Below are 22097 nucleotides of genomic sequence, written 5' to 3'. Positions count from 1 at the left end.
TGCCATCTCGTCCATAAGATACAGCACATGCCACCAGTTTGCTGCGGTCCAACCCGAGCATGTGCGCAATCATGCTTTTTGTAACGTCGGTCCGGTCCCAGCTCAACAGCCAGCGGCTTCCCCATGCTCAGCCGCGTGCTGCCCTCCATGCACTCAGTATTCTACACTGCAGCCTCTAAGCCATTTCAGGTGTGGCGCCGTCAGACATTGGTGACCTCGAAGCTGTACACTAGGAGCAGGCTGCTTCTTCGGCCAGTCACGTGCTCCTAGCGTACCCTGCGAAGTATAGATGCATGGAAAGTACCAGCAAGTCTTGGTGGAGTTGATTGCATCACCATCTCCTAGTTAGAAAGAAGAGTCCTTGGTGCCTTTTGGAAGATTGCTGCTCCATGAGAGATAATGGACATCATGTGAGGCGACCAGCATGGGCGGTTCTGCACTGTGATGAAGTAGACGAAGCACATGTGTATAGTAAGCAGAGCTGCACGCCTTCCAACCCCCATTCTCCTCCTCATAGCATCATGCGCTCTCTCAACAGAAGTTCCTACATATCGAGCTGGTCTTCGCATGCATAAGCATCTGTCTTTACCCGTCAATCTACGCGACCCTGATGGTTCTTAATCCTCCTGAGTAGAAGAGGTTTGTCTCTTGGTTCCATAACAACATTCCCGTGCTCGACCATTGGGTACCTAGCCTCTATTCCCTCAACATTCGCTGGCATCTTGATATCGTAATTTTCGACTATCCTAGCAAAGATAATCTTGAGCAGATTATGCGCATAGAATCTGCCAGGACAGACATGGTTGTCGTAGCCCCATCGGAACTCAGTCTCATTTGCAATAAGCCATCGATGGTTAGGCTTATCCTTTTGCGCGCTGGCCTCGCGTAACTTGTAGTGTCGAAAGCCGTCAAACGTATCGTACTTGGAGTCTGTGATGAGCGGGTTCGCTATCACTATAGCTACGCCGGGAGGCAGGTACTGCCCGTTTGACAGAGTGAACCCCTTGCGAACCCGGCGGAAATACGGTTCTGTTGCAAGTCTTGTTTAGCTTTGCGTAAGAAACGAAATCGAGCAAGCAAAGGAACGAGGAAATCACATACCGATAATAACCGGAAAATGCATGCCCACCTCCTTGAAGTAACTGTCCATTTTCCCAAACTCCTTCATCGCACTGACTGGAATCGATCCGTCACTGTTTAAAGTGTTTCGAATCTCTTCTCGAAGCGGCTCGACATACTCGGGAGTCACTGCTAGCGTATGCAAAATGGCAATCAGTGTCTGCATCGATGCATTGATAGTCCCGAGTATAAGAAGAACTTGGGCAGCTGTGCAGTCTTCCAAGGTGTCCTTTTGCCGGTCAGCTCGATTGAGGAGCCATTGCATCATGTCGTCCGGTGGAGCCCAGTCTGGGTCCTTGATCTCAGCTTCTCTCTGTTCCATCACACGCTTGACATAGCTTCTTAGCTTTTTCCTCGTCTCGAGAAGACGTTTCACTTCTGGCAGTCGGGGAGCTAGGAAGGGTCTGAGCCACACTCGCGTGACTTTGATCGCTCTGGTGGCTTCACCCAAATGGACGGTAAAGTTCTTTGTACATTCGAGATAACCCGGGTCGTTGGCGACATCGCTTCCGATGAAGAGGTGGGCTGAGACTTTTGCGATGATATCTAGAGCTGTTTTTGACACATTGATCTCCGTCCACTTGTCGTGAGAGGGGAGATATGTGTCTAGCGCAGCATCAACCTCATCACAAATCTTTGAGGTAATTTGCGCTGCTTTCGTTAGCATGATACGCATATTGGAGCATTATATTCATGCTTACTCAGCTTGGGTGTAAGATCCCTCTTAATTGTATCGACAACCTCGGGTAGAAATCTGATGTCGACATAAGTGTAGGTTTCCTCCAGGCCCTAGGTGCGCGTGAGCAACTACGCCACTCATGTCGCATGGATTGCATACTTTGGAAAACATGTCGTAGAAGGATAGCGCCTCCTCGGGTGCTTTGCGAAGTTCTGTCAATGCGGAAAGAGGAAGGACAATCTGTTGCTCTAGAAGAATTTAGTAAGAACGATTGTAGTACTGTCAGACCTCGCTTACCATCTAAAGTTTGCATTCTGTAAGCCATTCCCCCAAACTAGGAGCGAGTTAATAGAATGAAATGTATCTGCTTGTGTCGAAATACCTTCTGAGAGCCATCCTTGTAGAGCGCTTTTGCTCCTGCGAGAAACCTTGCTCGCCGCTGCTCGCTACTTAGATGCTCTAGGATGAGTGGAAATCTCGCCATCTGTGACTTGAACATGAAGCGTGGGAGATATATAGATGCTAAGAGGATGATACCAGCAAGCACTAGCGACATCGGGGTTTGTCGCAGCATTGCAAGGTTTCGACGCATAAAACCGATTGCTCTTGGGTCTAGAGGTTCAGGCTCCATCTTTGGAGTGTACCCGTCTTCTCCAGAAAGAAGAGGAAAACTGTCGTATTGAAACTACCAGAAGTCATAGAGTCTATTGGGGCAAAACTAATTTAAGTTGAAAGATGCGTCCAGCATTATGCGGAGTTGATAAGTCTACATGCAGTGCAGACTAGCACACCCAATCTCGTCAAGATCGAAATGGAGAAGCTCCCGATGCCGATTGGTTCGAATTCGTTTATCTGAGGTTCATCGTAACTTCCAAGATATACTAGGCTGAAATGAGGAGTTACGGCCAAAAGAAGAACACATACGTGTCGCACTGGCTGGGCTATGCTTGATGACATGACGCGTAACTTCGCTAGACGGTACATTTAGTAGATGTGCTCGGAAACTTTGTTTGATGCCGAAACCTGCATCGGAAAGGTGCAGCCGTTGCGTGTGAGTATGTAAGTGGTTGAGTTGACCGTAGTTACGCCGGCTGAGGTACCGAGTCTGATCGATGATGGGCATCTCTGATTTCCAATTCTCGTCTGCATCGCGACTACTTTCGGGTAATACGGGGTAAGACATCCCGCACGGCCCGAAAAGGGACGAGTCGAGCCGCTGGGGTAATTAGTGCGGGAGGACCCCATTCGTGGGTCAGTGGTGGGGAAAATGGTTTCCCATCCTTAGCGTGCTTACAAGCGGTAGGTTTTCGGACAATATGCATTCGAGAATCCACGATATACTCTTGGACCATATTTTCAATCCCTCCTTCGAAGCCGCAAGTGCCGGATGATGGCCATAGTATAGACCCGCAAAGAGATCTCTCTCAGGTCTAAGGAAGCCGTCCTTCTAGAAGAGCTTCTTTCGGGCAACCATCATGAAACTAATATGGCGAGGACATCGATGAACAAGTCGAAACTTTGAATGCCGAGAAGCCGCTACGGTTTGCCAAACTTAGAAAGGGAGCTACAAGCATGTCGACATATCGTTCCCTAATCACTCAAATCTCCGCGTATCCACAATGCAAGCGTATCATGTTGTAAGAAAAAGTACGTGCGATGTCCGACTGAATCTATAGGGCCATGGGGTACTTTCTCGGTGGAACGCGTAACGCTCGCTGACACGAGATGGTCCGAATAGTAAGGATGCTTCATGTATCCCAAGCATTTAGATTAAGACGAGAAATCTGAGCGGCAGACTTCGGCCATTGTAGCCAAATGGACGATCGAGGAGGCGGTGAGTTACGTCAGGTAGATACCTTGGTGTTGTATCTAGATTGTACGAATCTACTAGTCTCGATCTGTTAAGCAACTCCTGTGAGCTTGTCTACTGACATAAATATGCTCGAACAATATTCCTGCATCCCAAGTTACAGCTTTTTATACATTGAAATCGGTCGACTCGTCATCTTCCCATCTAAATTCTGTTACACGGAAACTTCATTCAACAAGAGCCGATATGCCGGGATCGCTACTGTTTGACGTCAACAAACTCGATGTCGAGAAGATATGGGAGAGAAACCGCGGACCTTTGCTAGCGGTCAATCGCTGCGTTCACAGCCTATACGAAGAGCAAGCTATAGCTCGACCGAACGCATGCGCCATATACGCATGGGACGGCAAGATGACCTACGAACAATTGAATCAGCATTCAACACGATTGGCAAGCTACCTTGTCACTCAAGGCATTGGAACCGAGGTAATGGTACCATTATGCTTTGAGAAATCGATATGGGCAATCGTAGCTATGTTAGCTGTTCTCAAGGCTGGTGCCGCGTTCGTGCCACTAGACCCAATGCATCCAAGAGCCCGTCACGAAGAGATATTCAAGCAGACCAATGCCAAGATGGTCCTTACTTCCGTAAATCACGCCGCTCTCTGGCCAAATTCGGGTCTGCAGTTTCTGGCAATCGACAAGGCTTTTGTTGATCAATTGCCATGGGAAAACGAGATCCGGTCCAAAGTCAAGCCAATTGATGCTGTCTATGTTATGTTCACATCTGGTAGTACTGGTGTTCCGAAAGGCGTTGTATTGGAGCATAGATCAATCGCAACAAGTTGCCTTGCCCATGGAATGGAGATGAAACTTGGACCCGACAGCCGAGCACTCCAGTTCGCGGCTTATACGTTCGATATTTGTATCGCTGAGATTTTCACGACTTTGATATTCGGCGGCTGTGTTTGTGTCCCGTCGGAAGACGATCGACGTAACGCCTTATCCGAAGTAATCAACAACAATAACATCAACTGGGCTCAACTTACGCCGACTGTTGCTCGTCTACTAGATCCCAGCGCGGTCCCTTCTCTGAGAGTGCTCGTCCTTGGAGGAGAACGGGTGGACGACGCTGACTGGAAGAGATGGGGTGACAATATCGTGAAGGTGAACGTTTACGGCCCGACGGAGTGTAGCATTTGGTGCACTTCGTATTGCAATACCGGCCGAGATTTCCGATCGGGAACGATAGGCACGTCAATGGCTTCTTTTAGTTGGGTTACCGACCCGGAAGACCACAACAAGCTAGTGCCATTTGGCACAATTGGCGAACTTCTGATAGAGGGACCGATCCTGGCACGCGGGTACCTCAACGACATTTCGAAAACCGAGGCTGATTTCGTTGATGACCCTGTCTGGCTGAGGCAAGGCAACCGCAACGATGAATCCACTCGACGACAGGGAAGACTATACAAGACTGGTGATCTAGTCTACTATGATGCCGACGGCAATCTGGTTTACGCGGGTCGTAAGGACAGCCAGACTAAGGTGAGGGGTCAAAGAATTGAGTTGGGTGAGATTGAGCATCAACTCAACCAATGCATGTCAGGCATCAAACAAGTTGCGGCTGAAGTCATCCTACCATCAGGTGACCAAGCAAAAGCGATGGTTGCAGCATTCGTGCAGCTAAGCGAAGAGCCACGCCATGCACTCGTCCCCCAGACTTCTAACGGTAACTTGGAAGTGCAAGTGATCTTCCCAACCTATCTGGATGAGTTGCTGGTTCAGTATTTGCCCAAGGACATGGTGCCTGAGGTGTACTTTGCCGTAGCGGAACTTCCATTGACAACATCCGCCAAAGTGGACCGACAGAAGCTGCGCAAAATTGGCGCCTCCTTTTCTGCACAACAATTGGCCCAGCTTCGAACGTATAGCGATGATCCAAAGCGACAACCAGAGACTGAGAAAGAGCAGATCTTGCATCGTCTCTGGGCACAGGTTCTGAGCATTGACGCCAGTTCAATTGGTATGAATGATAGCTTCTTCGATCTAGGCGGCGATTCAATAGCAGCTATGAAGCTGGTGGGTGAAGCGCGCAGATTAGGAGTACACATCAGTGTGGCAGTCATCTTCCAGAATCCCACGCTAGATGAGTTGACCTCTGCAGCGATCCCTTCCCTCGACGTTTCTGATACCATCATTCCGCCTGTTAGCCATGTCGGACCTGTTGCACAATCATTCGCACAAGGTCGGATGTGGTTTTTGGAAGAACTTCACCCTGGTCTTACCTGGTATCTCATGCCGATTGTTGTGCGTATGAAGGGCTCTCTGGAGCTGGCAGCGCTCCAATCGGCGCTGAACGCAATTGAGAACCGGCATGAGACCCTTCGGACGACATTTGAGACCATTGGGGATACAAGCATGCAGCTAGTTCACCCCTATCATGCCAAGGAGCTGAGTGTCACCGACATAGACTTGCAAAGCCTCGCAGAAGTTCTGCATCAGGACCAGACAACTGCCTTTGACCTGCGCAAGGAGTCCGGTTTGCGAGTGTCAATCTATCGCATCAGCAACGAAGACCACGTGCTATCTGTCATAATGCACCACATTATCTCTGATGGCTGGTCTACTGATGTGTTCACGCGCGAGTTGGGCGCGTTCTACTCAGCCTCGATACAAGGCCAGGACCCCTTTCTTCATGTCCAAGCTCTACCCATCCAGTATCGAGACTTCTCTGTGTGGCAGAGGCAACAAGCTCATATTGACAAACACCAGAGCCAGCTCAGTTATTGGTTCAATCTGCTGAATACCAGCAGACCCGCTGAGCTGCTTTGCGACAAAGCTCGGCCAGCTGTTTTATCTGGACAGGCTTCCAAGCAAACGATCCAGATTGGTGGCCCGCTATACATTCAGCTACTCCAGTTCTGCAAAGCGAAAGGAGTCACAAAGTTCATGGTGCTATTTGCGGCCTTTAGAGCTACACACTTCCGCCTCACTGGCCAAAACGATGCAACTATCGGCACTGTGAACGCCAATCGGGATCGATGGGAGCTTAAAGATATGATTGGTTTCTTTGTCAACCTGCAATGCCTTCGGACTACGATTGACGGGGACCAATCGTTTGAAGAACTGGTTCAGCAAGTCTATGAAGCAACAATTGCTTCACTTGCTAACGCAGACGTCCCGTTTGAGAACATTGTGTCCAAGCTCAAGAACAGCAGAGACTTGTCTCGTCATCCCCTTGTACAGCTTGTTTTTGCTATGCATTCCCAGCGCAACTTGGGACAACTGACACTTGAGGGCCTGGAAACAGAGAGCCTGGATAACGCACCGAAGTCAAGATTTGATCTTGAATTCCACTTTTTCCAGCGAGAAGACAGCCTGAAGGGTGAAGTTGTCTACTCCACCGACATTTATTGTCCAGAGGCGATCGACAACATGCTGTCGATCTTCCAAATCGTTCTCGAAGGGTGCCTCCAAGAGCCGAAAGCTGCGATTGCCTCCTTGTCATTGTTGCACGACGTCGAATTATCGAAGCTCAATAGCATGGGTCTGATCCAGGTTGAAAAGACGGATTATCCACGAGAGTCGAGCGTAGTCGATCTGTTTCGCCAGCAAACTTCCCTCTGTCCGTCCAGGATTGCTGTGAAGGACGCATCAGTAACCATGACTTATACTCAGCTGAACAAGAAATCTGACATTCTTGCTCAGTGGTTAGCCAAACAATCGCTCGCTCCGGAGACACTGGTCAGCGTATTAGCAGGGCGCAGCTGTCAGACTATCGTCGCATTTTTGGCTGTTCTGAAGGCGGGTCTAGCATACCTACCGTTCGATGTCAAGGTTCCGACCAAACGCATGAGTACAATTCTTGGTTCACTCTCAGGCCCCAAATTTGTGCTTTTAGGCGAAGACGTACAGCCTCCTTGCGTGGACATCAGTGACGTTAGATTCGTACGCATCACAGAAGCGTTGGATGAGCAAACTCACGAAGGGTCCGCCTCTCATAATATCGTCAATCCCACAGCCAATAGCCTTGCCTATGTTATGTTTACGTCAGGGTCAACCGGTCAACCAAAGGGGGCCATGATTGAACACCGTGGTATCGTGCGCCTAGTGAGGGACAATAACTTTGTGAAACATTTGCCGGCTTCGCCAGTCATGGCGCACATGACGAACCTGGCCTTTGATGTCTCTACATGGGAGATATATGCTTCACTACTGCAGGGCGGGACGCTAGTGTGCATCGACAGGATGACAGTGTTGGATCCAGAGGCTGTGCTACGAACATTTCGTCGAGAGCATGTCAGAACAGCCTTCATGACACCATCTCTCTTCAGGACTTACGTTCAGCAATCGCCTGCACTGTTCGCTGGTCTCGATATGCTTTGCGTTGGGGGTGAAGCACTTCAATCAAACGACATCCTTTCTATGAAAACACTTCGCACAGGCAAGATCATCAATGGCTATGGGCCAACCGAAAACACAACGTTTAGCACAACTTTTGTGCTTTCAAAAGAAGGACAGTACCCGAACGGCGCGCCCATTGGCCGTGCGCTTAGCAATTCTGGCGCTTATGTCATGGATTTGAAGCAGCAGCTTGTTCCGCTAGGGGTCGTTGGGGAGCTTGTAGTCACGGGCGACGGCCTGGCACGTGGATACACCGACCTTGAGCGCAACATAGACCGCTTCATAACGATACAAATTGGGGGCGAGGTCGTGAAGGCTTACCGTACCGGTGACCACGTGCGATATCGTCCTGCAGACGGCCAGCTAGAGTATCTCGGCCGGATGGACGGACAGGTCAAGATTCGGGGACATCGCATCGAGTTGGGTGAGATTGAGCACGTTGTACGTAGCCACGGGTCTGTAAGAGAGGCTGTAGCTGTGGTGCAGCGGCAGCAAAATACAGATGAGGCTGCTCGACTGGCCGCTTTCGTCACAGTCTACGAGGATGACGAATTGGTTGACGAAAGGCCAAGCGGCATCGACGAATCGGAGCATGTCGACGTATGGGAAAACCAGTTCGACTCCAAAGTCTATACACCAATCTCTAAAGTGCTTCCTGAAGCCATTGGGCGAGACTTCATCGGATGGACATCTATGTACGATGGCAGCGCGATCGACAAAGTGGAGATGAACGAGTGGCTAGACGACACGATCGACACGATGCTCAACGGTCATCTACCTGGCAAGGTGCTTGAGGTAGGCACAGGTACCGGTATGGTTCTTTTCAACCTGGGAGATGGTTTAGAAAGCTATATCGGGTTGGATCCATCTTCAAGAGCTGTGGAATTCGTCAAAGACACAGTCAGATCAGTACCCGCGTTGGCAGACAAGGTTCGAGTCTACAAGACCACAGCGACGGAGGTCGATCGACTAGAACATATCGATGCAAGCCTTGTCGTCATCAACTCAGTCATTCAGTACTTCCCAAGCCTTGAATACCTTTTCAAGACCACACAACAACTGCTGGGAATAGAGAGCGTCTCTACCATCTTCTTTGGCGATGTGCGGTCTTATGCGCTACACCGAGAATTTCTTGCAACTCGGGCAATGATCATGGCTGGCGACAGTGCAGACAAGGCTGAAGTCAGTCGCATGATAACTGACATGGAGCTGGTCGAAAGAGAGCTCCTGGTGGATCCAGCCTTTTTCACTGCTCTGCCTGAGCGTCTGCCAGACCTAGTGGAGCATGTCGAGATTTTGCCAAAGAAGATGAAGGCGACAAATGAGCTAAGTTGCTTTCGTTACGCCGCGGTTATCCATGTTAAGCCGCGAGATGGGCGAAAGCAAAAGCAGGAGATTCGACACGTGGGACACGATGAATGGATCGACTTCAGGGAGCACAAGCTAGATCGCCAATCTCTCTTGGGACGGTTGCAAAGCAATTCTAGCTCATCCATCATAGCTGTGAGCAACATCCCGTATAGTAAGACGATCGTGAGTCGGTGTCTGATCGAATCGATAGACAACACAGTGGCAGAGTTGTCTGATCCCCAAGACTGGTACTCATCAGTGTGTCAGCAGGCACAGTGCTGTTCATCCATGTCTGCTACTGACCTATATGAATTGGCGAAGGAAGCCAACTGCCGCGTTGAAGTTAGTTGGAGCAGGCAGCACTCCCAGTGCGGTGGTCTTGACGCTATTTTCCATCGATACCCGCCGCGTGAAGGAGAGAACAGGGTGATGTTCCAATTTCCTACCGGCCACGCAGAGCGACCCCTACACAGTCTGAGTAGCATGCCATTACGGCAACAAACCCTACAGAGAATCCAAAGACAACTCCAGGAGATGCTTGAAGCTCAGCTGCCTGCCTATATGGTCCCCCAAACAGTTACGTTCCTCGAAACCATGCCAACCAACCAGAACGGCAAGATAGACCGGAATGCCCTCACACAGCGAACCGAGATCCAGGTTGCAAAAGGCCAGGAGTTTCAAAGAGAGCTCACTAGGGCAGAATTAAAAATCCAGCAGTTAATCGCGCGCGTACTTCGCATCGATTCGGACCGCATTGGTCTAGATGATAGCTTCTTTCAGCTAGGTGGAGACTCAATCGCGGCCATGAAGCTAGTTGCTTTAGCTCGAGACGAAGATATCCGACTCACCGTGGCAAATATCTTCCAATATCCCAAACTTATCCAATTGGCTGCCGTAGCGCAAGAGCATGTTCACGTTCCCAATGACAACATCGTCCCATTCTCTCTCCTGGATGACGAGGTCGATGCAACGCAGACACACCACGAGGTGGCAGTCAAGTGTGACATCGATAGGGGTATTGTGGAGGATATCTACCCATGCTCGCCGCTTCAGGAAGGCTTGATCTCGCTGACTGTGAAGCGGCCGGGGGATTACATCATGCAGACCGTGCTGGAGTTGCGGGAGGAAGTAGATGAGACAGCCTTTAGGATTGCATGGGAGAAGACGGTTCAGTCTTTCCAAATCCTGCGAACGAGAATTGTCCTGCATGATACCCTTGGACTTTTGCAGGCTGTCATAGCGGAAAAGATAAAGTGGGCAGATGCAGACGACCTCGCTACTTATCTAGCTCGAGACAAGCTGTCATCTATGCAGCTTGGCAAGCCGCTTGCACGCTACGGTCTTGTTCGGGACACTCGCAGAGAAAAAAAGTGGTTCGTATGGACAATTCACCACGCGATATACGATGGTTGGGCGCTCAACCATATCTTGAGTGCTGTGCAGACAGCATACAATGGCGCGGAACCGGGAAAGCAGCTTGGCTTCAACAGCTTCATCAAGTATCTCCGTCAGATGGACGAAGACCCTCTCGCAGAATACTGGCGAACCACACTGAGCGACTGCGACGCGAATGTCTTTCCACCACTAGTGTCTGGGGTGCAGCAGCCAGTTGCGGATGCAACAGCGGAGTATTGTTGCCCACCACTTCCCAAGAGAACCTCGAATACTACTATCTCGACACTTGTCCGTGCTGCCTGGGCAATCGTTGCTAGCGGCTACACCAGCTCAGACGACGTTGTGTTTGGGGCGACAGTCACTGGTCGAAACGCACCAGTGGCTGGCATCGAGTCCTTGGTGGGTCCTGTTATTGCAACAGTGCCTGTTCGGATACGGTTGCAGAGAGACTCGACTATACTAGAATTTCTTGAAACAGTACAGAAACAGGCAACTGAGATGATCCCGTTCGAGCAAACAGGCCTACAGCGAATCGCCAAGCTTGGACCAGACACCGAACATGCGTGCAATTTCCAGACGTTGTTAATAGTGCAGCCTGCAGAGGACGCCTTCCAATCGGACGATATATTTGGGACGTGGGAGTTTGGCTCGGGTCTGCAGGACTTCACGACGTATGCGCTGATGGTGCAGTGCAAGCTGGCTAAAGAGGGTGTCAAAATCACGGCCAGTTTCGATGCGGGTTTAGTCGAACAGTGGCAAGTTGAGAGAATGATAGGCCAGCTAAGCTTCGTCATGCAGCAGCTAGCGCGAGGTGATTCAAGAACAAGAGTCATGGATATTGGAATGATTACACAAGATGATGAACAGCAGCTCTGGATGTGGAACCAGAGACCACCACCAGCTATCGATCGCTGTGTCCACGATCTTTACTCGAACCGAGCGAAGTCACAGCCGGAAGCGGGTGCAATCTGTGCTTGGGATGGTGTAATGACGTATAAAGAGCTTGACGAACGATCATCGCGGCTAGCAACCTATTTGGTCCACATCGGTGTCAAACCGGAAACCATAGTGCCCTTGTGTTTCGAAAAGTCAATTTGGATGGTCGTAGCCATGCTGGCTGTGCTAAAAGCAGGGGGTGCCTTTGCGCCCTTAGACCCGAGCCATCCGGTATCTCGACATCGAGAAATCTTCAAGCAAACTAAGGCCAACACGATGCTCACATCATCTCAGTACGCCAATCTCTGGTCTGAATGCATCCCCACTGTCGTGGAAATTACCGGACACTTTATTGACCAGTTGACGACAAAGCCTTACAGCACTAAGACAGCAGTGCAGCCAGGCAATACAGCGTATGTCATCTTTACCTCTGGTAGCACGGGAGTACCTAAGGGTGTTCAAATGGAACATAAGGCCGTTTCCACGAGTTGCTCATGTCAAGGATTAGCGTTCGGTATCACGGAGGATACACGGGTTCTTCAATTCGCTGCCTACACCTTTGATGCCTGCATCTTAGAGATCATCACAACACTCCTACATGGCGCATGTATATGCATCCCTTCTGAGACGCAGCGCCGCGACGATCTCGTCAACACAATCAATACGATGAAAGTAACATGGGCGCTGTTAACTCCAGCCGTCGCGAGGATTTTAGACCCACAGAAGATAGTATCATTGAAGACATTGGTTCTTGGCGGCGAGAAGGTCAACGCTTCAGACTGCGATATCTGGAGTGGCCGTGTACGACTGATCAACGCCTACGGGCCCACTGAATGTTGCGTCTCTTGTGTCGCAAGTCCCGATATGAAGGGACTCGATCCGGAACCCATCGGGAAGCCGATTGCGTCAGTTGGCTGGGTGGTCAATCCTAATGATCACAATAGACTAGCACCGCCAGGCGCAATCGGAGAGCTGCTGGTTGAGGGACCAAACCTAGCCCGCGGCTACCTGGATGATGCGAAGAAGACAGAGACAGCTTTTGTCCATGATCCTCTCTGGCTGCTTCGAGGCTTTGAAGGCTACAGTGGGCGGCGAGGTAGACTGTACAAGACAGGCGACCTGGTTTACCACACTGCAGATGGTGATCTGGTCTATGTAGGCCGCAAAGATGGTCAGGTCAAAGTGCGAGGCCAACGCATTGAGCTTGCCGAGATTGAACATTGTCTCTACCAACATATCCCAGATATCAAGGAAATAGCAGTTGAACTCATCTCGCCGACAGGAGGAAAGCCGATGGTCGCAGCATTCCTGAAGGCAAATCCCGAGCTGCTCAATGGCAAGCTGTCCGAGGGGGACTCTGGGGTATACGTCGTATACCCAGCCCGAGTAGACAGCGAGCTATCTCAGCGACTACCCGGAAACATGGTGCCTGAGGTTTACTTTGGACTCACTGAATTCCCGATATCAACCTCTGGTAAGATAAATCGAAGGCGACTACGCGAGATCGGAGGCTCTTTTTCGACCGACCAACTAGCGCGTTTACGCACACAGGAAAACGAGAGCTCCAATCGGAAACCAGAAACAAAGTATGAGATGGCGCTGCAGAAGCTATGGGCTCAAGTGCTGAATATTGATGCTACCTCCATCGGACTGAACGATAGCTTCTTCCAACTAGGGGGCGACTCAATTTCGGCTATGAAGCTTGTGAGCGAGGCGCGTAATGTCGACCTGATTTTTTCTGTTCAAGACGTTTTCCAGGTGCAGCGACTGGGTCAGCTAGCCAACCGATTGGTCGACCCTCCCACTTCAAGTCACAGTGCAATCACCAAAATTGATCATCGGCGACCCGTCCATCAATCGTTTGCGCAAGGCCGACTCTGGTTCCTAGAACAACTGCACCCAGGACTAGATTGGTATCTCATGCACCTTGCAGTACACGTCAAAGGTCCACTCCAACTCCCTGCACTTCAGGCTGCACTACAGGCGATAGAGCATCGTCATGAAACACTAAGGACAACGTTCGCCACCAACAATGGCGAGAGCCTACAGGAAGTTCATCCTTTCTGTGGAGGAAGAGAACTAAATGTCATCGACGTTGGTTCAAACGATGACAAGATTCTGCTAGAAGCACTTGAACGGGATCAGAAGACACCATTCGATCTTCGGTACGAGCCTGGCTGGAGGATATCAGTATATCGTATCAACGAAGTTTCTCTCGTTCTATCGATCGTCATGCATCATATCGTCTCAGACGGCTGGTCAGTTGATGTTCTGAAGAAAGAATTAAGCGCTCTATATGCTTCCGCCATCCGCAACGAAGATCCCATCTTCTGCTTGCCACCTTTACCCATTCAATACAGAGACTTTTCTGTCTGGCAGCGACTACCGGAGCAAGCTCAAGAACATCGACGGCAGCTGGACTACTGGATCAATCAATTAGACGGAAGTCGGCCAGCAGAATTCCTCTACGATAAACCACGACCAATGACTCTGTCTGGTAAAGCGGGAACGCAGAGACTCAACATCAGCCATCAGCTCTATAACAGGCTGCAAAGATTTGCTAGGCAACGTGGAATGACTCCATTTGTCGTCCTCCTCGCCGTATTCAGAGCCACACACTATCGTTTGACCAACCAAGATGATGCAACTATCGCAGTCCCTAATGCGAACAGAAGTCGCCCAGAGGTCGGAGACCTGATTGGGTTTTTCGTCAATATCCAGTGCATCCGAATGAAGATCCAGGATGAAACCTTCGAAGAGCTATTGCAGCATGCCTACAAGACGGTAGTAGACTCCCTTGCCAACCAGGACGTACCTTTTGAAAGTATTGTTTCTGCATTGCAAGGGGACAGGGACTCTGCACGCAACCCTCTCGCGCAGGTCGCCTTCGCTGTTCACTCACAGCAAGACATAGGGAAGCTCAATTTTGAGGGCGTCGAGACAGAAGCTATAGAAGGCCTAGCGACCTCACGATTCGATCTCGAGTTCCATTTCTTCCAGGAAAAGAATGGTTTCCAAGGCTATATATACTTCTCGGAGGAGCTTTTTGTCCCCGAGACTATACGTTCGCTAGCATCTGTCTTCATCAGCATCCTCGACAACTGTCTCGACAAGCCAGAGACACAGATCGCCGTAATGCCACTCATGACCGTTGAGGCCCACACTCAGCTCGACCAAATGGGGCTCCTCCGCATGCATCAAACAGCCTATCCCCGGAATTCCAGCATCGTGGACGTCTTCCGCCAGCAAGCCGCTATGCAACCTTCAAGGGTGGCCGTGAAGGACACATCAACAGACTTGACTTACGCACAGCTAGATTCACAATCAGAAAAGCTAGCAAAGTTCCTAGCGACGAAGTCATTTGCCCCTGGAACAGCAGTTGGTGTTCTGGCACATCGTTGTTGTCAAGCAATCGTTGCTTTCATTGGCATCCTGAAAGCTGGCTTGGCCTATCTACCATTCGATCACAAAGCGCCCGAAAAACGGATGGAGTCCATCTTCTCGACCATTGAAGGCAACAAATTGGTCTTGATTGGCCCGAAAATCCCACTGCCAGGTACTGGACTCAAAGGTGTTGAACTCGCCCATATTGTCGATATCTTAGACGCAAATGAAGATGCTGAGTTTACAAGGAACGAACTGGATCCTACTCTCAGACCTACTGCCTCTAGTCTGGCTTACATTCTCTTTACGTCTGGCTCTACTGGTCAACCCAAAGGAGTCATGGTCGAACATCGCGGCATAGTACGTTTGGCACACCACGATCAAATGGAGCACTTCAGATCATCCGGAGCGATGGCTCATATGGCAAATCTTGCTTTCGATGGGTCTTCCTGGGAGATCTACACATGTCTCCTCAACGGAGGTACACTCGTTTGTATCGATGCGACAACCGTGCTAGACCAGGATGCTTTATTACGCGCGTTTAGAGAATCCCAGATTCGGATCGCTTTCATCACACCCGCTCTGCTGAATTACATCCTGGCTGAATCCCCAGATACGATAGGCAACTTGGATACCCTGCTTGTAGCAGGAGACAGAGCTGATATAGACGACGTTTTCATGGCACGACATCTTGTGAGAAACAAAGTCGTTGCCAATGCATATGGTCCAACTGAGAACTCGGTCATGAGCACACTGTATATTCTGTCTGAGGATGAGGATTGTGTCAATGGTGTGCCTATCGGACGATCTATCAGTAACTCAGCAGCATACGTGATGGATCCGGAACAAAACCTTGTGCCACTTGGAGTTGTCGGAGAGCTTGTTGTTACTGGAGATGGTGTTGCCAGAGGATATACCGATCCTAGCCGCAATGTTGATCGTTTTGTGACTATCACAATCGGACACCAAACAATGCGAGCTTATCGCACTGGGGACTATGTCCGCCAGCGGCCTCGAGATGGGGAAATGGAATTCTTTGGTCGCATTGATGGGCAAGTAAAGATCCGAGGCAATCGTGTTGAGCTAGGAGAGATTGAGACTGTCCTTCGTGGGCATGAGTTGGTGCGCGACGCAGTTGTTGTAGCAGAACAACGAAAAGACAAGAACCAGCGACTTTTTGGCTACATCACACTCAAAGAAGACTTCGAGATGCGTAGCGTGCAGAACAGCGATGACAACCAGATACAGCATGTGAACGCGTGGGAACACCGCTTCGATACCGAGACATATGCTCCAATCATCGGTATCCAGTCTGAGACAGTGGGCCAAGATTTCATCGGATGGACGTCAATGTACGATGGCACCGACATCGACAAGACCGAAATGAAGGAGTGGTTGGAAGAGACCATCGGTTCGATCCACGACAAGGTTGGCGGGCAATTGGGAAACGTTCTTGAGATCGGATCAGGATCTGGCATGATCCTGTTCAACCTCAGAGATAGTTTGAAACACTATACTGGGTTTGAGCCGTCAAGAAAGGCAGTCGACTTTGTTACGGGAACAGCCAGGTCAATACCCTCGCTTGCCAACAAAGTGGAGATGTATAAGGCTACAGCGGCCGACATCAGCAAAGTGGACCAGCCGCTCCAGGCCGACTTGGTTGTTCTGAACTCTGTGGTTCAGTACTTTCCCAGCCAAGGATATCTATTCAACGTGGTTCGAGACTTACTCAAGGTCGATGGGGTCAAAACGTTATTCTTTGGGGACATTCGTTCTTATGCCCTGCGCCGGGAATTCTATGCAGCCAGAGCGCTCTTCATGGCTGGCGAAAGAGCTAGTCAAAAGGATCTACGACGTCTGGTCGAGGATATGGAACAGATCGAGCAAGAGCTGTTGGTCGATCCTGGCTTCTTTACTTCACTGACGCATCGTCTCCCTGATCTGGTCCAGCATGTTGAGATTCAGCCCAAGAGAATGAGAGCGACAAACGAGCTTAGCTCCTACCGCTACACGGCAGTCGTTTACTCTCGATCCTGGGAGCCACCGTGCGGAGGACTCCGAACTATCCCTGACAATGAATGGATTGATTTCCAGGAACAGGGCCTGAACCATGACTCTCTTCAGCAGCGCATCAAGGATGTTTCAAGCACACATTCTCTAGCCGTGAGCAACATATCACATAGCAAGACGCTCTTTGGAAACTGCCTGCTGAGCGCATTGGGCGACGGAAAGGCCAGAAAACCAGTCCACACGGATTGGACTGCTCACATAAATCGACAAGCTAAGGGGATACCAAGCCTCTCTGCCGCTGACCTTGACGAGATGGCTAAAGCAGCAGGCTGTCAAGTGCAGATCAGTTGGAACAGACAATACTCACAGCATGGCGGTCTGGATGCTATATTTTACCCTCGTCAAATCAATGATGGGAGTGACAAGGTAGGGTTGATGTTTTCATTCCCAACCGATCATGCCGACCGCCGACGACAGACCTTGAGCAACAAGCCAATGCGACAGCAGCTGGTCAAGGAAGTCCAACAGCAACTGGATGAGCTTGTCAAAGTTCAGCTACCTTCATACATGGTTCCGCAATCTATCCAAGTGTTGAACCAACTTCCGATCAACCAGAATGGTAAAGTAGATCGGAAAGCTCTTGTACAAAGAACAAGAACGGAGACAGAAGTTAACCAGGGAGGTCTGCAACGGGGACTAAGCACTGCAGAGCTCAAAGTACAGCGCATACTATCGCGGGTACTTGGAATCGAAGCTAGTCGTATTGGGCTAGAAGATAGCTTCTTCCAACTGGGCGGAGACTCGATTGCTGCTATGAAGATAGTCGCTGCAGCGCGCGAGGAAGAGATTCACCTTACTATCGCAAACATCTTCCAGCACCCTAAGCTCGTCAACCTGGCGACTGTGGCTCAATTTTCTCAACATGAAGGTGAACAGAAGTCAATTCAGCCGTTCTCCCTTCTCTCGACAACCCAAAGAGACTGTCTTCTTCACGCCATCCCCAAGAATACGTCCAATGTCAACGGAAACGACATTATCGACATCCTTCCAACGACATGGATGCAGAATCTTTTCATCTCCCGGGGCGTCAACATCCAACCCCTGGCGTTCAATTACTTCTTCCTCAATCTGGGGACCCGCGTTGACGCCTCCCGCCTTCGACGCAGCATCCCCACTCTCGTCCAACACTTCTCCATTCTCCGAACAAAGTTTGTTTACGTCGACGGGGTACTTTGGCAAACTGTCCTTCGTAAACCACACGTACCTTTTACGGAGTTTCATCTGGACATGTCTCTTGAAGAAGCAGCTGACACTGTCTGCTTGGAGGACAGTCGGACCACTGATCCCCTGGAGTTGGCTACTGCCTTCATGCTGATACGAGGCACCTCCAATGAACACCTTCTGGCAATTCGCATCACGCACGCTCAGTACGACGGTGTTTGTTTCCCGTCGTTCGTGAAAGCACTTTTTACCATCTACTCCGGAAAGTCCGTGGAGCCTGCGCACAACCACTCCACCTATCTGGCTTATACTCGGGGCAAAAAGTCAGTCTCAGCCCTGCACTGGCGTAATGTCCTGCACGGTTCGCGAATGACCAAAGCCACCCCGTTGCTCGGTCCAAGCATTCGACATGACATAACTCCAATTGAGGTTCAGACAGAAAACATCATCGGCATGCCTCATGTCCCGACCGGTCTTACTCTGGCTTCCCTCGTCAGCGCCGCCTGGGCAAAAGTTCTCTCACAACTCACTGGAGAAGAAGATATCGTCTATGGATACATGGTCGCTGGCCGCAATGCTAATATCCCGGCCATCACCAAGATTGTCGGCCCGTGTCTAAACATCATCCCAGTTCGCGCACGGTTGCATGCAAAGACAACTTCGACTGAACTAATACGTTCAATTCAAGAACAGTACATCGCACTCGGTGAAGCAGATTCGATGGGGTTTGATGAAATAGTCCGCACCTCTACAGGCTGGCCGGCCGATACAGAGTACGACTCCGTGTTCCAGCACCAGAACCTGAATGAACATCCCGAATTCAACTTTGAAGGCACCAGCTCTAGGCTCCATTGGTTTCAAAACCCTGATTCGGTGCCTTGCATTCTTACTGTGGTATCCTACCCACTTGGAGACGGGCTTAGGATTGTGGTTAGGGGTAACGAACATATCATAACGTCAGAGAGTGCGGAGAGAATCAACAAACTGCTCTGTGAGACGATCGGAGCACTGTCTTCTTCGCTCCAGTAGAGAGGTACTCGTGAATAGACACGATGGTCGATTGCACAAAGGTCAATAGTGTTTTGTGTCGTTGCTGTGATGGACATGTGTAACAAGCTCTATAATCGCAGCTAGATACGGGAACTCTTAGACAAGGTCCTAAAACAATGCAATCCATGAACAGTTGTTTGACAGTGCACTAAATTTCATTGCCCCAAAGTACACGGCTCATCTATTGGACAAGTGAGGCGCTATGCAATAATCTGCAGCTCGTAGGCAAGTTTATCCGGGATAAGGCTTTCTACTCACAAGTGGCAGACCTCGCGCTATTATAAGATTGCAGTCGAATTCTATGATCATGGCCAATGGGCAGCGGAAGGAAATCAATACAAAGGCGTAGAGTAAGCATCGAAATCGTAAATCCAGCTTCTGTAAGATGCCTCTTCAAATACACAATCGAATGTGGTCCCGTTATTAGACCACAACGGTCGCAAAGGCCATTTGCAGAGCTCTGGAGTAGTAGCACCAGTGTTGCTCAGGGTCGTTGGCGCAATACCATTTTCTACCCACTCAATGATAGTTTGTAGCGTAGTCGCAGGCCAACCACCCCCAGGCTGAGCACTGTTGACACCGCAGTGAGCGCCGCCTGGGACTAGGTAGAGGCGGTAAAACTCGTCCATGGCCTCTGTACTGGCTTTGAATGTCATGTTTGGAAACATTACGTTGCGAACGGACTCATAGTAGTGGATTGACGACGCTGCAGGGATAGAAGGGTCTTGCTCTCCGTGGATGTGTATCACCTTGCCGCTGGCGTTGGCAAAGGCACTAACATCAGGCTCTGTAGTCTGCAGCGAGTCTCCGTATTTTCGCATGCCATAAATCATCCACTCCTTGAGCGTATCATATGTTACGTTGTCGAGGGTGCTCAAGTTGTCGACATCCTGGAGTTGGAGGAATTGGGCCACCCACTGACCACCAAGTCCTGTGATGGATGCCTCCCATGCTCCCGTGTCTGAATTGTAAGAAGTGCTAGCATCGCCGAAATCAGCGCCTGGCTGGTAATAAATGTACACGCGTCGCCCCTTGGAGTCGTGGAGGCCGTTCCAGAGTGTCTGTGCAAGCTGCGCGCCTTGGGCTGTGACTGTTCCGTTCTGCTCTGGAGTGGTGCTCCCACCACCAATCTGGCGTTTGTCTGGACCTGACGAACCTCCTAAAGAAGCGGCGCAGTAAAAAGGCTCGCCAATGGCACTGCTGACGTTGAAGTTCAATTTGCACAAGTCAGATCGTGACACAACCCCGTCGGCTTGTCCGTCCAAAGGATCGCAAAAAGCGATGGTAAGGTTGACAATCTTTTCGAGTTCGCAGGGTGATGGATAGTAGTTCAGAGTCTGTTCGGTGATAGCCGCGGTCAAATGATTGACCTGCTGTTGGCCATATCGTAGCGCTGGCGCACCGATCGTCGCACCGTCGAACAGATCGGCAAACCGTTGAAGCTGGCTCCAGCCCTCGCGGCCGCCCTCGGAGCATGCTTGATAGTAGGAGTAGACCTTATCTGAAACATTGAACAGGTTTTTGGTGAACTCTTTACCTAGAGTAGCGAGCTCCCAGTGAGCCTGGTAGCCCATCATATAAACCGACTGCCAATTGATAGTGTCGTTTGCAAGGAGAAACACTTTATCCCACGAGGAATCGAAGCCACCAAATCCGCCGTCCGTGTATCCAGATACTGCGCCAACAATGATGCCGGTAGGGTTCGAGACAGCGCCCTACGTGAAATCAGTCTTGTTGTCCTTCGATCTTGATGCTAAAAGCAAGAGACCTACCGCATTGATAGAGAGTCCACTGCCTCCCGTCGTCACGTACCGGTTCTCGAACTTGTCAGGCTCAGGAACCCAGAAACTGACATAGACTAGATCGTCTTGGATGCCGTTATGCGAGTAGGCAAACGTGACATTACAGTAAGATATGCTTTGAGTGATGTACCAATCGTTTGACCCGGTATAGTTTGTCACGAGTGCCGTGGTGACTGAGGACTTGTCGATAGTGATACCGGGTAAAAAACTTTCTGCAGGCACTGATGGGGTGACGAACGCTGCGGTACAGACTTCGCTAAGGGATAAAGCTCGAGGATTGGTAGCGAAAGCAGCGATGCTTAACGCGCCAATAGTGAGACTGATGAACGAAGGCATAAAGTGTTAGTCGGTCTGCTCAAGCGAAGATTGTTCGAAGAATGCATCTCGTACAGCTTGAGCTGTGCTGTCTATATATACCCACGATAGAGAAGGTTAGATTTCCCTGGTATTCATATCAACCCTTACGAACAGGGCGCAGTACGCGTCCCAACGGGGAAGAATGTTCATCTTTACATCAACATAACAACAGAACGCGTAAGTGATGGCGTCGAGTTCGAGAACGAGAGCGAGAGCGATCACGTTAGGCTCAATGTGGTGTAAACGTGCGTTAGTGTTGAAGGCCCGGGAAAGACTTTTACCGGGGATACCTTCCCCACACCCAAACATCTCGAAATGCATCATCTGCATTATTATTTCGCTTAGAAACTCTGAGTATGTCGCACAATTGCTCTGTAATGGAGCTATGGCCAAATTAGCTAGGCAGGCATGACGGAGCTTCCAAGATAGGTATCGTGGCTGGTGGGGAAAGGAGACATTTTCGTCGACTGGCCTACGCATCATGCTCATCAGAACACGACGTACGTAGGCAACTGCCTCAACTCGTCATCTGGCACGTACATCAATATTTACGAGACTTGTGTAATGAATCAGTAAT

The 22097-nt window shown here is 50.1% G+C and overlaps 3 protein-coding genes across 3 annotated transcripts; 1 reads left to right on the top strand and 2 right to left on the bottom strand.

The window, feature by feature from the left end:
• Positions 1–592: 592 nt before the first annotated feature.
• AA0111_g11598 (hypothetical protein) lies at positions 593–2429 on the bottom strand (the record flags this gene model as incomplete). The annotated part of the gene is made up of 6 exons (XM_028645481.1): positions 593–1029; positions 1102–1770; positions 1821–1908; positions 1958–2046; positions 2096–2132; positions 2181–2429. 6 exons carry the CDS (start codon positions 2427–2429, stop codon positions 593–595), a joined length of 1569 nt encoding a protein of 522 aa, XP_028500817.1.
• A 1425-nt stretch (positions 2430–3854) lies between these two features.
• On the top strand, positions 3855–19340 carry AA0111_g11597 (Nonribosomal peptide synthetase dtxS1; the record flags this gene model as incomplete). The annotated part of the gene is made up of 2 exons (XM_028645480.1): positions 3855–17709; positions 17758–19340. 2 exons carry the CDS (start codon positions 3855–3857, stop codon positions 19338–19340), a joined length of 15438 nt encoding a protein of 5145 aa, XP_028500822.1.
• A 353-nt stretch (positions 19341–19693) lies between these two features.
• On the bottom strand, positions 19694–21499 carry AA0111_g11596 (Tannase; the record flags this gene model as incomplete). The annotated part of the gene is made up of 2 exons (XM_028645479.1): positions 19694–21076; positions 21134–21499. The coding sequence occupies 2 exons, from the start codon at positions 21497–21499 to the stop codon at positions 19694–19696; spliced, it is 1749 nt and encodes a 582-aa protein (XP_028500815.1).
• Between the last annotated feature and the right edge of the window lie 598 nt (positions 21500–22097).

Source organism: Alternaria arborescens (genome assembly GCF_004154835.1).
Source record: "Alternaria arborescens strain FERA 675 chromosome Unknown contig_53, whole genome shotgun sequence".
Lineage (NCBI taxonomy): Eukaryota > Fungi > Ascomycota > Dothideomycetes > Pleosporales > Pleosporaceae > Alternaria > Alternaria arborescens.
This window is presented reverse-complemented; position numbering and strand designations above follow the sequence as displayed.